General features: G+C 41.8%; 1 protein-coding gene across 1 annotated transcript in view; it reads left to right on the top strand.

Annotated features, from left to right (window-relative positions):
* Positions 1-14,764, top strand: part of LOC124616539 (SET domain-containing protein SmydA-8-like) — a 185,618-nt gene that overhangs the window by 78,902 nt on the left and 91,952 nt on the right. Inside the window, exon 5 of the mRNA XM_047144857.1 lies at positions 1,304-1,628. Within this exon, the coding sequence (XP_047000813.1) occupies positions 1,304-1,628 (325 nt within the window). The remainder of the gene's footprint in view (positions 1-1,303; positions 1,629-14,764) is intronic.

Raw genomic sequence — 14,764 nt, 5'->3', positions numbered from 1 at the left:
AAAATACTTAAAAAGCCTTAGTGGGCAGTTGGCCTTGTAAAGTTTTAACCCTTTCGTGAGCCGTGGGAAACATGCATCCCACTACAATGTACTCGCTCCTAGTCCCGTGAGATTCACATTTCCCACATCTGTACGGTGCTACCACCTAGTGAACAGTATATGGTACTACTTCCAATCGGAAGTTCCCGCCGTTTTTGCGTACCTTCGCGCAGAGGCATTGTGTAGCTGAGTGTTGCTCTGTAGAGGAGCCTTCCAGTGCTGTTTTCGTGACATTTTGTGATTTTTCCTCAAAGCTATAAGGTAAATGCTATTGATTTACCCAAATTTACGAAGGAAAACGTAAAATTGGAACGCGGAGAATTCCAGTTTGAAAGAAAAGGAGCCATTTCTGCAGTAAAATAGATGGATAACCGTCCAGTCACTTTCCTGTCCTCAATTCATGACCCATGAGAAACAGCCACAGTGAAAAGGAAAAACAAGGATGGAACTAGTACACAGATTTCTTGTCCTGAAGTTGTGGCAGAATACAACAAAATAATGGGTGGTGTCGGTAAGTTTGATCAATTACGAGAAAGGCAGACGTTCTGTAAAATGGTGGCACAGAATATTTTATTTCCTGGTGGATGTTGTTGCAGTGAACAGTTTTATCCTGTGGAAAATAAGTAAAAGAGAAAGTGGACAGCATGATCAGCTCACATACGGGATCCAGCTAGCCAGACATTGATCGCTGGCTTCTCATCCCAAAGAAGGCGTGGACAAAAACCTGTCTTTCTGGCAAAAAGGGGTAAAGTACCTAAAGATTTTAGTCATGTGGCTGTAGGGGAGCATCAACCCATTTTAGGAGAAACCTACTGGACGTGCCGTTATTGTAGTACCAAAGTTGCGGAAAAGAGCACGCGCTGTGTTTGTACATATTGTGAAATACCACTTTGCATAGACCCATGTTTCAGAAAATTTGATGGCAAGTAATTGTGAACTATCATTGTAACGAGATAAGTAAATTTATCAAATAAATATGACACATATTGAAAAAGTTGTTTTTGTCATTTAACTCCAAGGAAGGCAGTGGGAAGAATGCTTCCCACCTTGTTGTGAAACCTCACTTTCACAGTTGGAGCAAATTTTGTATTCTGTATCATAAATATACCTATTGTTAACTACTATCTGCTCTCCATTCATTAAAAAAACTGCTCAATAATTTTGCCCACGAAAGGGTTAAGACACTTGCCACAGTGCCGTTATAGAGTATAAGCTTCTCTCACTGAGTACCCCTTGTAAGTAGGCTACGTGGTGCACGTTGCAGGAGTTCGGGTCGCTGCTTTCGGCGCTGCGGTGCGGGCGCGGCGGCTGCCCCGGCGCCATAGTGAGCGAGGGCCCCCTGGACACGGCGTCTCCGTGGCGCTGCAGCGGCTGTGGCCAGCAGCTGAACGCCACCAAAGTGCGGGCGGTACAGGCCGCGCTGGGCTCCATGCTGGCCAAGGTGGACACCGGCAGGCCGGAGGCCGTGGCCGCCTACCTGCGCAGCCCGCGCGTCTGCTCGGCGCTCCACCCCTCCAACCAGGTCGCCGTCGAGCTCAAGAGCTGCCTCGTCTGGCTCTACGGCCACACCGACGGGCACAGCTGGCAAGGTTCGTAATGCTGGCGATCGACAATAGATCCCGGTTTTAAGGGAAATGACTAAAGTGTGCGTCATTTATGACGGCGGCCGAGTTTAGGTTCGTTCTGCGCATCTGACGTCACAAAACAGTCGGCCAATGAACAGAGAACGACGTTGCCAGAGCTCGACTGCAGTGCAGAGCACGGACGAGTGTCTTCAGTTTTAGAAACGTTCAGTCATAAATCAAGTAATTAAACAAAAGTAGTGTCTTGATAGCAGACTTACGTTTATAGAAAGTTTGGAAAAAGCATTATTTATACCAATTGCTTCATATTCTATTAATTAATTAAACCAAACAAACAATAAGCCTCCTAATTCAGGCGATAGCAAGGAAAGTTGTTTGTATCACTCTCACTAACCGCTTCTTCGCAATAAAGAACAGCTGTAATTGTTTATTTCCTATTGTACTTCGATGAAACGTGAGTAATTCATAGTCATACCAACAGTGTTTGTCGGTATTTTGCGTGATATTTTAAAGTCCTCCGGGAGATATGTTGAAAGACAAGCAGCGGTAGTGTAGAGGTTAAAATGTATGGCTGCTAAGGGAAAGGTTCTGAGTTCAAAACTTGTTCGGTGCCTAAGATTTTCTTTGTTTAAAAACAATATCGAAGTGTCTTACTTCATGAATTTTATTCGTTTGAATGTAATTTTTTGAAATTTCTAGTGGCAACTAAAATCGACCATACAGAAAGTATATGCTATGGACTTACACCTCTGCAAACTCTTCAAAATTTCGTGCACTGGTTTACTACATCTAATACTGCACAATAACTGCGTTGAACATCGAAACAGAATTAAGTCATTTATGGGGGGAAGGTATCAGAAGATGTGTAAAAATCAAATTTTTGGGCCAAATAGTTTTTGTGAAATCGAATGATAAACTGTGTCAACGCAGCCGAAACATCATGTGTCTGAACAGGCGAGCAGTGCAATGATGACAAAATCGCGCACATCGCGGAATGCGGGGAGCACGTCTCTGTAGCAGCGAAAGGGTTAATGCGGCCGTGGTGGCTTTACTTCATAAACTGCGCGCTCCACCCTAAACGTAAGTTTGCGAACTATACTATGGCGCTGCTTCTCTTGGCACGTACAACTGGCAACGCAGCAATCTCCCGCGTCTGGGCGGGCATGCGCGAACCGCCAAGATAAAAGAATTGAACTATAACATCTGACCACGATTTTAGGGGATGCTTAACCCTTTCGTGGGCAAAATTATTGAGCAGTTTATTTAATGAATGGAGAGCAGATAGTAGTTAACAGATAGGTATATTTATCATACAGAATATGAAATTTGCTCCAACTGTGAAAGTGAGGTCACACAAGGTGGGAAGTATTCTTCCCACTGCACTTCCTTGGAGTTAAATGACAAAAACTTTTTCAGTGTATCTCATATTTATTTGATAAATTTACTTCTCTTGTTACAATGATTGTTCACAATTACTTGCCATGAAAATTTCTGAAACGTGGAACTATGCAAAGTGGTATTTGACAATATGTACAAAAACAGCCATTGCTCTTTTCCGCAGCTTTGGTACTACAGTGATAGCACGTCCAGTAGGTTTCTCCTAAAATGGGTTGATGCTCCCCTACAGCCACATGACGAAAATCTTTAGGTACTTTACCCCTTTTTGTCAGAAAGACAGGTTTTTGTCCACCTTTTTTGGGATGAGAAGCCAGCGATCAATTGTCTGGCTAGCTGGATCCTGTATGTGAGCTGATCAGGCTGTCCACTTTCTCTTTTACTTATTTTCCACAGGATAAAACTGTTCACTGCAGCAACGTCCACCAGGAAATAAAATATTCTGTACCACCATTTTACAGAACGTCTGCCAATAGCATACCTTTCTCGCAATTGATCAAACTTATCGACACCACCCATTATTTTGTTGTATTCTGCCACAACTTCAGGACAAGAAATCTGTGTACTAGTACCATCCTTGTTCTTCCTTTTCACTGTGGCTGTTTCTCATGGGTCATGAATTGAGGACAGGAAAGTGACTGGACGGTTATCTATCCATTTTACTGCAGAAATGGCTCCTTTTGTTTCAAACTGGAATTCACCTCGTTCCAATTTTACGTTTTCCTTCGTAAATTTGGCTAAGTATTTACCTTATACTATAGCTTTGAGGGAAAAAATCACAAAATGTCACGCAGACAGCACTCAAAGGCTCCTCTACAGAGCAGCACTCAGCTGTACAATGCCTCAGCGCGAAGGTACAGCAAAAACAGCTGGAACTTCCGATTGGAAGTAGTACCCTATACTGTTCACTAGGTGGTAGCACCGTATAGAGGTGGGAACTGTGAATCCCACGGGACTAGGAGCGAGTACATTGTAGTGGGAAGTATGTTTCCCACGGCTCACGAAAGGGTTAAGGGATATTTAGTAGCAATAAATTTCAACTGCACAGGTACACCGAATTTCCTTTCTAGTGGATAGCATTGCTGACTTTGGATCACTGGGTCCCTGTTTAGATTCCCGGATGGTCCGGGGTTTTTCTGCGCTCAGCGGCTGGGTGTTCATGTTGTCCTCATCATTTCATCATGGACAGCGAAAAGAGTAGGAATTTGTACGGCAATAACCACACAGTTAAGCGCCCCACAAACCAAATATCAGTCATCACCAAATTTTCATGGACTGTATGTAAATGGAGAAATATAAAAAAGGCATATTTTTCTATTTTGTAAGGAGCACATTGTGCTCATGCGGGAGCGATCTAGATGGTTGTAAAACAATAAACTGGTAGCCGAGATCGCAGGAATTAGTTTTATTCCATGATTACAGGTTTCGGCGAAACTAAAGTTGCCACAATCGGATCTTAGGACACATACAGGTTACAATATCAAGGCAAACAATGGTGATATTACTAGTTGCCTATGACACGCAGGCCTTACAAAATTGTCATATGTAACAAACACACAGGCGTCCAACAGAGAGCTTGCGCTTGTGTGTGATGGAGACCGTAACATTTATGTCATCTCTCTTGGACGCCTATGTACTACATATGACAATTTGGTAAGGCCTGCGTGTCATAGGCAACTAGTAATATCACCATTGTTTGTCTTGATATTGTAACCTGTATGTGTCCTAAGATCCGATGATGGCCGCTTTAGTTTCACAGAAACCGGTAATCATGAAATAAAAAGAATTCCTGTTATCTTGGCTACCAATTTATTGTTTTATATTTTTCTTACTTCTATTCTCGTACGGTATTATATTTTTAAGGACTTCACAAATTGAAAGGGAGCTATTAAAGTGAAAATCGTGTAATAAGACTTATTTGTGATGTAAATTCAGAAATGAGTATTACATTCTTTCTTTCACTACTGCCTTTATCCCACATTGGGCGCAGGGTCGGCAGGGTTAAGCACGGATTTGGCATGGTTAAGGGGTGGCCAGATGCCCTTCCTGCCGCCACCCCATACCCCCTGGGACGTCATTAGTGTACCCCAGCTGTCTGCATCTATTGTAGATCAAAAATGGTTCAAATGGCTCTGAGCACTATCGGACTTAACTTCTGAGGTCATCAGTCCCCTAGAACTTAGAACTATTTAAACCTAACTAACCTAAGGACGTCACACACATCCATGCCCGAGGCAGGATTGGAACCTGCGACCGTAGCGGTCGCTCGGCTCCAGACTGTAGCGCCTAGAACCGCACGGCCACTCTAGCCGGCTATTGTAGATCGTGAAAGTGTGAATGTATGCGAGTCGTGTAACTAAGGCGGGACGTGGGGACCAGCCCGGTATTCACCTTGTAGGATGTGGAAAACCGCCTAAAAACCACATCCAGGCTGGCTGGCACACTGGTCCCCGCCGTTAATCCGCCGGGCGGATTCGAAGACTACCCTCTCATTCCTAGATCTGTGGAATAGAAAAAGAATCTAAACCAAGCACAATTATTTTTGTTCAACGCATATCGTACACGAATGTAATCACACATTCGTATTTTACCCTACAAGCATTTAGTTACAGAAGCTGCAGAATTCTGCTGTGCATATATAAAATAATACTTGCGGTTGATTGATTTCAATCGTAAGCTCTGACTCTATCAGTTCGCTGCTGCTTCTGAGTCCACATATTGCATGTTCAGAAAGGAGAAATTCCTATCTCTGCTGCACTCTGGCAATGAAGGAATTCATTGGCCACCAACGAAAATTTGCACCAAGGCCAGGGTTTCGGGCCCTGGTCTCCTACTTACTAGGCAGATGCATTAACCATTTACGCCACCTTGCACAAAGGCTACATACAATTGCACGGACTACCCAAGCACGCCTCCCCCCTCAGTCCACATTATCATTTACCACACACTACCGAAGCAGTGCCCCTAGTCCTTTCTCCTGTTTCCTCGTCGCATCGCAAGTCCCGCCGCAGGATTAAACACAGAAACGGTCTCTGTTCTTTCTGACGAGTCTGAAAAAACAAAACTGGTTTTGTGTCCTATAAGACAATTGACAAATAACTCAACGGCGTATTTAAACATAGAAGTCGGCATAATCCTCTTTTGCGATTCCTTGTTATTCCACGTGTTAAATGTACGACAGCTGCTGATCGGTACGAGGCGAGCACATCCGTAGGTTACCAGTACAGTACTGACCGAGGAACAAGGGATCATTCTCGCCGTTAAGACCCCTCTAAACGCCTAGGCCGTGTCATGCTTTCTCCACTCCACGCATTCCCTTGAGTCCATCCGACTTCTTTACGTAGAACACACCACAAAATGATTGTCCACAAAAGTATGACCAACAGATTTCGAAAAACCTTATGAAATCTGTTAGGGAACTTACACTATCGATAGTACTTTGCGGGATTATTAATTGCAACAACGTTCAGTGGCGAACTATACGTGAGAAACAGACGGTCAATAAGGGAGCGTGGGGGATTAAGAGAATATTGCTCAAATACGGGAGATCCTGGAATTACGCGAAAGTTGGTCATCCTAGTGTTGGCTATTGGCTGTTTGTCATACTTCCAGGTTTAATTTTTTGAGGACCTCTGATTTTGTCTTCATCAATTTGGATTGACAACTACTCGTATTCCGTGGAAGTGTTCCTATTACTGTAATGTGTAAAAGGTGGTGGCTAGAACTAACTCGCAACTTCTGTATATCATTTTTCATTTTATAACTTAAGAACGTTTTGAATGTAACCATATGTACAAATTACCTTGCAATGTGACTGTAAAATGACTCGTTCCAGGTCATTACGATCTATCGTGAAAAATTATCCATGGAACGTAAAACTAACCAACCCCTTGATAAAGTGACCACTAGGACCGTCGATTCCTTAGGAACAGTCGAACTCCCACATATAAAAGAGCTTCAAACGTCTGATTAGCTCATAAATGAGTTAACGTAGTAAATATTTGACGTTATGCATGTAAAACCATTATGAGAGAAGATGCAAAACCCTCATTATGTTGGTTTTATTAGCTTCGTATTATTCTCCCATTGAGTAATGGAGTTCTCAAAAGTTTCGAAATTAAGTGTAAAGTTTGTTGGAAGTAGCTGAGTGCTCTCTTTCTCAAATACTGGATGAATATATTCTGATACTTGGCGCGCTGTGACTTATCCTGACTAAACACACACACACACACACACACACACACACACACACACACACACACACACACTACTTGCTTTATTGTGTTAAACCTCAAGTGATATTTTACCTGTTAATGACTAATTACGACAGCATTTTAAATTTTTTTAAACTTCCGTCCATAATTTTTTGTCAACGTTTACAGCTGAGAACAGAGGAAATGCAGTAAATTGCCTTGGTTCGAGGGGATTAGATTACAGAAGGTTGATAGCTCCGGTCGAGTTCTCAGGAATGGTTTGCTGAAGTAGTAAGATATTGTCTTCCATCAATTTATTGTTCTAACGAGCACATTTGTTTAGTGAGATGACGCTGAGCCGTGTGTGGCTCGCGATGGTGCCGTTGTCATCGTGTAGCAGGGATAGTGCCATCTCGTTTTCTTCTTGTGTATACTGGCGCCACTAAGTTTGCTAGCGTTGTCTGTCTGCGAGGGGCAGCAGGACCATTTATCGATATCTAGTACCGTGGTACTATCTTTGGAAGAACGTAAAGTGTTTCTCGTGGTCGGGAATGTCGGTAGTTCGGTTGAGAATGAGCTGGAGGGAGGTTCGGCAGTGCGAGAACATGCCGGGACTGCTGGCTGCATGCAGGCATTGCCGAATCAAGGGGGCTGTAGTTGGGAGGGCCACAACCTCGTTGTCCACCTTACCCAGGACGTTTGAGTTGAGTGAACATTAACATAGTAGTGAAACCTCCACTATTTTGAGATCACGCCATTTGTTCGTGCATTCCTGCTCACAGGATCGTTGAGATTAAGAACATCATGTGGAATTTTTGGAGTTAGAAAAATTAATTAGCCATCCTCCACTTCTTATTATTAATTATTGAATTCCTTGTGTTATTATTGGTGAAGTTCAACCAGCTGTATTTTTCTACCTAGTGGCCGCTAATGCCCCAGTTACCTGCCCTGGATCTTAGCGCATTTTCGCGGCAGTGTACCTTTCCTCGCCTTGCCACTGCTGTCCGGTAAGGCGTGTAGGTAGACAGCCTCCTTGACTGTGGTTCGAATATTTTGTTTCTTTTTTACTACTTTGGTCATAGTGGTTCCTTCTGCTTCTGGATGTTTTAAACACCGGATTCTGAATACTCAGTTCTGTCCACCAGTTCCATCTTGTCTGGGTTATTCCATCATTGTGTTGGTTACCAGACGTAAGGTAGATTTTGCAAGAGTGTTGGTCTGCGTTTAAACTATCACAAGTTTGAGTTGCCATCCGGTTAAGTGAATAAAACTCTTGGCTGGCTGTCTCGTCGGTTACGAAGTTGAGCGACTTCCCCATGCCGATCCTTGGAACACTGATGCACACTTCTCTCTTGGTCTGATTACATTGTGACTGTTTTTTAATTATTTGTTTCTCTTGGAGAAGTTCAACTGTTCTTAAGAATTGTTATCCAGGCCTTCAGACGTTAAACTGTTTTTGAGTTATTACCATTGGGGGCCTTCAGCCGGCAAATAATTTGAATTTCTGGTCAATAAGACCTTCAGCCGTGAATGCAATTTGTCTAAATAATTTTTAATTAGATATTGTCTTAAGTAAAATTTGATAATTGTTCCTTATTGTCAACCTTATAGACAATTGGTTCCAAATAAAGTGTATGTGATTTTTTAAAAAACTGAGCAACCAACGGTAACTGAGTAAGGCTCCGTCCACGCTGACATCCGCCTTTCCCTAAGTACCACGTTTCAATCGCACCAAAATGTCTTATCAGAACGTCACATGTTCTTAATAATTGCTAGAAAGGATCTCTGTCGGAGAAAAGTGCGTTCACTATCACTCGATCTGCTGACTACTGGCAACTTGGCTTAACAGATCAGTCATCAGCACTTTCAACTAAGTCACCAGCACTGAAGGGCCGCTTGGCCTACTGCACAAGAGAAAATTGCAAAGCAGTGACTTGTTCCTACTATTCACTGAAATTCCTTTATTCTCTCTCTCTGAGACAGGCAGTCCCCGTTCAGCAATATTCCAATGATGTCTATAAAATGCTAAATACCTTGCATTTTGAGTCTGTCACCTTCTCGTAATTGAAGTGTCTACTGCTCCATCAGGTGCTGCTGCGAAGCTTTACTGTCCTCTGGCTGCTTGGTACTGACGTACTCACTCCTAATCTGCTATCTGCTGACCTTTCACTTCGTCGTTAAGTGACTCTGGGAGCACATGGCCCTCTTCAGTATCTGTCTGGGACATTCGCTTCCAAATTTCCCTCGATACGTGATCACCTTAAAGTTCGATTATTGTTCTAAATTCCACCCGAGATACTTCCATTCCACATTTTGGGACTCGTCCTCGACCCTTCGCATCCTTTGGCGAGATAGAGAGTGTATTGTTTACTCTCGTATTTGGCCACCCTCTCGGAATCAGTGTCCATTTATTAGGGAATCATTATCTTCTCCCAATACCCTGTTCTTAGATCTCTTACGTACGCGGGTCGGCCTGACTATGAAAACCTGGAGAATCAATTTTGTTACGAGCTGACATGCGACTAAAGTTTAAAAGGTTTCTAAGGTCACAACAGTACAACGGACGTGAGTCAGGCCAGTTTTGCTAGAGTACTCTTCAAACAGCACAGACAAGTCTCAGCACGAACTTGCAGTCTTTCACTCTGCAGCGTGGCGTGCACTTCTTGAAACCTTCCTGGTAGATTAATCAGCATGCCGGACTAGCACTAAAATTTCCGAGAGGTAATGCTCTGACGTACTTAGTACCAAGTCCCGATTCACGACACGTTCCCACTGCTCTACTTCCTTCTCTCCTACCTTCCAAACTGCACAGCTCTCCTGCATATGGACTAGCACTGCTGGAAGAAAATATGCTGCGAGCCCTAGGCTGTGTTTAAACCATTTCTCCATAGTGTCCTCCCTTCTACGAATGCTACTCTCGCAAAGTATGCAAGAGAAATAGCGTGCAGGTCAGGAAGTATATAAGACTTACTGGCAAAAGTAAATTAGTGAGGACGGATAATGAATCGTGCTCGAATAAATTTGTTCCCTAAGAGCGTTGCCTGTAAAATGTAACATCCTGACTTAGTCCACGTTCGGTACGAAGTTCCAGTCTGACAGGAATCTATAAAGTTGATACCAGAATTAGTGTGAGCAAGAAATAGGTCACAAGCATGTACAGTATCATCGAGACACCAAATTAAGAGTAAATCCAGTCAGATCGATCTGAATTTTTACTATGCAGCAAATCAACTCGTGCCTCTAAAGCGGACAATAAAATAAAGACACCAAAGAAAACAAAACTTTCACTATAGATGTGTTGAACTGATTCTGGAAAATGTAGGAAGGGTAAGGCAGTCAACTTGAATGATTAGTGGTTCTTTGGGCCTCGCCGTAGTTAGCAATCACAGTTGCTGACGAAATCAGTCCACCCTGCTAGATATAAAAAATAGGCATCAGGTGGGGGGGGGGGGGGGGGGGGGGGAAGAGGTGGTAGAGGGGTGGTACGTATCGCAGGGAAGTATACGAAGGCAAAACAGACTGGTTTTATCGGACAAAAGATAATGAAATAGCTTTCTCTTCAGCGCTCTAGTCTGACGAACTTACTACCTCTTTGTAATTTATCGCCTCTCTTACGACTGTTTTCTGTTATGCAATGGCGGCACACACAGTTGGTAATGAAATCTGTGAAATACTGGCAACAGCGGGTTTCCCAACCAACTTTATACTGCAGGTTCACTTCAAATTTTTTGACTGTAAATAACTTGTCCATTGTAGCAGCTGTGCCATTTGTTTAAAGAAAGGAACAGTACTTTCTAACGAATGGTCTAATCCACTTAGCTATTAAAATTGGTTATACTCTCAAAAATATACGTGTTGATACTGAGAGTACTAAGGACAGAGGAACTAAGTCTAAAAAGTGGCGTCAAATAATGACTGAAGAGTTTTGTATGAACATAATCCGTATTTTTTAAATTTGGTTGGGATAGTGGTTTGACCCTTCCGAAAGTGGCAGGTCATATCGCTCGCCTGTTACCGTTGCAGGATGGGTAAGTGGTACAATCTCTCTCCCTGTGAATATGAGCAAGTCCTCACTCATTCCACCTCGCGGAGGTCCGAAAAGTCCGGCAGAACTGGCCATTACAGCCAAGAATAAAAGCGCCACACAAGCCCCTGTAGTGGCCATTGAGATGGTTCCACACAATTAGCAGTCAATTTCTTCTGACCTTGCATGGGCTGACTCCTCCCTTCGTTCAGTGTCATCCATACTCCCCTCGTAAAATATAGTAAATAATTTTATTATCTTTCTGGGTTTCCTGGTAGTAAATAGAGCATTAGCTAGTAAATTCGTTTTATTTTCCTTAATAAAATCACGATAAAATGGGGAGCACAACCTAAGAAAATAAAATGTGTATGGGTTGTCTTTTATGGTTTAATAAAATTATAAAAAATATATTGAAGTCTAATTTCAGTCTATCATTGACCATTCCCTTGTTTCACTCATTCAAGTTACACTATTTATTTTCGGTCAGTATCAACTGGAGGACCAAATCAATACTTACTCTCTCTCTCTCTCTCTCTCTCTCTCTCTCTCTCTCTCTCTCTCTCTCTCTCTAGCCTGCCTGTTGCAACAGTAGTTACTCCAATGAGTGTCACCTTCCCTGTATGGGGCAGAGCTGAACCACTTCATACATCTTGACATCTTTTCACTTTTAAAGCAACATACACAACTGTCGCTTTGTTTTTGCCTCCTTATCAATGAACCTCTTCCTTATTTGTCACTCTGCCTGAGTCTTAAAATTTAAATCACATTTAACTTACTATTTTTCAGTCCTATCCTGTTGACATTTCATGAATGGTATAATGATTTCAAAAATATATGTTCAAATTCAGTCCTTCCACCTTAACATATTCTTCAGTTGTGTACCTCATTTTCATTTTAAGAAGCAAATAAATGTATGTCATTTCACATTTAATATCCAGGTGAAATAGTCTTACACTTAGCTTGCAAAGCTGCCTCTTTCTGCTTCATTCTAAAACCTTTGCACAACTCTTCTAATTTTCTTCTATTTTTGGTGTAAAACATCTTGATATCATTTGTTAAATCCTATGTCTTCATCTTCCATTCAAATTCGAAAACAGAACAAAGCATCAGGTGTTTTGCCCTGTCCTGAGATGAATTCACTCTCATTCTGAACTATTGCAGAAATAGGGCCTATCAAGTCAGTCTACTATGAATCAACCTACACACCTTCAAAAATGTTTTATGTGGTCAGCGTTCAATGTGTCTTACATCCCATAGGAAGTTTCTAAATAACTGTAAACCCCCAGACAACGGCCTCCGTTTCACATTCTGAGATACCTGAAACGCAATCAGATTTCGTCACAATCCTACTGGTGAAACCTATTGCTTTGTGCATACCTTATCCTCTATGCTGGACAAGTTGGTAAAGTTCCACCACATTATCATAAGATACTTTCATTGCCCATACAGAATCGTGGCTGAGGTAAAGACTACTTAATAATACCTCTTTAGCTAATTCACTCTTTAAATGTTCAAAGACTTACTGACATTAGTCAGTTCAGACGATTTTAGCATCAGCTTCTCACAGTTCTGTGAATTATTAAATGCTTGGTTTGACACACATTTGCAGAAGAACCGCACAATTCTAGAAATTGATTCGTGTTTTTATTGATATTCTGAGATGTACACCAAACTTGTATCCCTGTCTTCTGAATCTTTACGAATCCCTCCAGCAAAAAAAAAAAAAGAGGTTTCTCCTCACAAACTTATCTTTGACCTTAACAGGGTCATGACCCCTGTAAGAGCTACAAATACTGCTCTCACTGTTTCATAATGTTCCTTCTAAGTCTTGGTGGTGATTAACAATCTAAGTACACTTTGATTTGAGAACTTAGCTCCTAACACTTGATCTCAATCTGTATTAAAGTTTGAAATTGAAATATTGGAAAGAAAGGGCATTAACTTAAACTGGTAGCTTTTCCCCCATGTAGAAGTGCTGTATACTTCATTTTGTCGGTTTCTGAAGATACCTAGCTGTCAAATAGAAACTATGCATGCTTTTTACACCATGTAACTTAAGCATCAACTGATGTTCATTCTGTGAGCAGTTGATTTCTTTCATTGCTGTAGTATTCAGTTTTTGGGCGTCGAAGAAGTCTTACACCCACTTCTTTATTCTGCACAGCTATGGGAGAACTATTATAGTAATGTATAATCCCCTCAATAATGCCTCGTTGTATCATTTATTCCAATTACTGAGCAACTGATCCAACATGGAGAGCCACTGTATGGCGACTTTTGGAGTATCTATATAGATGTAGAAGTAGAATGGTTTTTGATCTTTTATTGCTAATTACTTGCATAATTAAGGATGTGTCCAAGCTTATCTGAAAAGACTTCCCTATGTTTCCATATTAAATCGTTTAATTCTTACCTTTATGTCTCTGCAACTCCACTAATTAGTGACAAAATCCCCTTTACTCTTCTCACATATATTTATCTATAAAATTATCACTCTGTATGGGTTCAAACTAACCTCCAATTTCAGTTTACACTAGCTGAGAAATCCTGTGTTGACCAGGTACTTATAAATGGTGGTCTTCTATTAATGCATCTCCTCCTCCACCTCTTTCTGTTCATCTCCTCTCCCTCCTCCCCCGCCCCCTCCCCCTCTCTGCACAGTCGTGGCTAACCACTTCTATACTGCCTGCAAGGCATTCCATTGGTACCTGCACAGTGTATCAGTTATTGAGGAAATCCAGTTGGACAAGAGGTTCTCTCTGTACTTCACAGTAAAGGAAGAATTATTTTTTCATCCGCAACCACGCTTCTATGGGAAATAGGTTTTCTTACCTCTACAGCACTACTTTCGAGACAGAAAGTGCTATGTGTACGAAGTTCATTGTATGGCTGAGATTGATCTGGAGGGGCAGAATGAGAGGTCTTGCATACATGCAAACATTTTCATAATACAGGGGTATAGAGGTAATAAGCACAGCTTTGTCCACTTAATTACCTCAAAATGGGATCCTCATTTGTATATGTTTCACTGTCATTTTTCATAAACCCATTGGTCTTTTAACAATTAATTTCCACTTTGTATTTGATTAGGCACTACCAGAAATTCTTATTCCAGCAACAAGTCTCCTGCATAAAATTCCACAAATTCGACTGCAGTTGAAGGCACTTACCCTGCTTCTCATGTTATGTAATCCATTTGTATATACACTCAGAACTGTCAATTATTTCACTTCCAGTACACTGTTAGAAATCTTCGCTTTAATGAGAGGTAATTTATTTCTTCTGCACTTCCTCTTCCAAGAGATCCCTTCCAATTAATTAATTTTCTCTTTTTTCTAAACCATACTGCTTTTGCAAACTGCTCCCTCCATTCCTATTCACTACCAAGTGACAGGTCACCTTTTCCCTGGTAACTGCCACTGAATAAACTTTAAGTCCAATTTGTACCCTTATGAAATCCTAACCTGCTGTACCATCTCTGTTTCTTCACTTGCCTACTTACTGCATTCTCATGAGGTGACTCTTCCTCC

This window comes from Schistocerca americana, chromosome 5 (genome assembly GCF_021461395.2).
Source record: "Schistocerca americana isolate TAMUIC-IGC-003095 chromosome 5, iqSchAmer2.1, whole genome shotgun sequence".
NCBI classification, from domain to species: domain Eukaryota; kingdom Metazoa; phylum Arthropoda; class Insecta; order Orthoptera; family Acrididae; genus Schistocerca; species Schistocerca americana.
The sequence above is the reverse complement of the archived record's forward strand: the minus strand, read 5'-3'. Positions and strand labels throughout refer to the sequence as shown.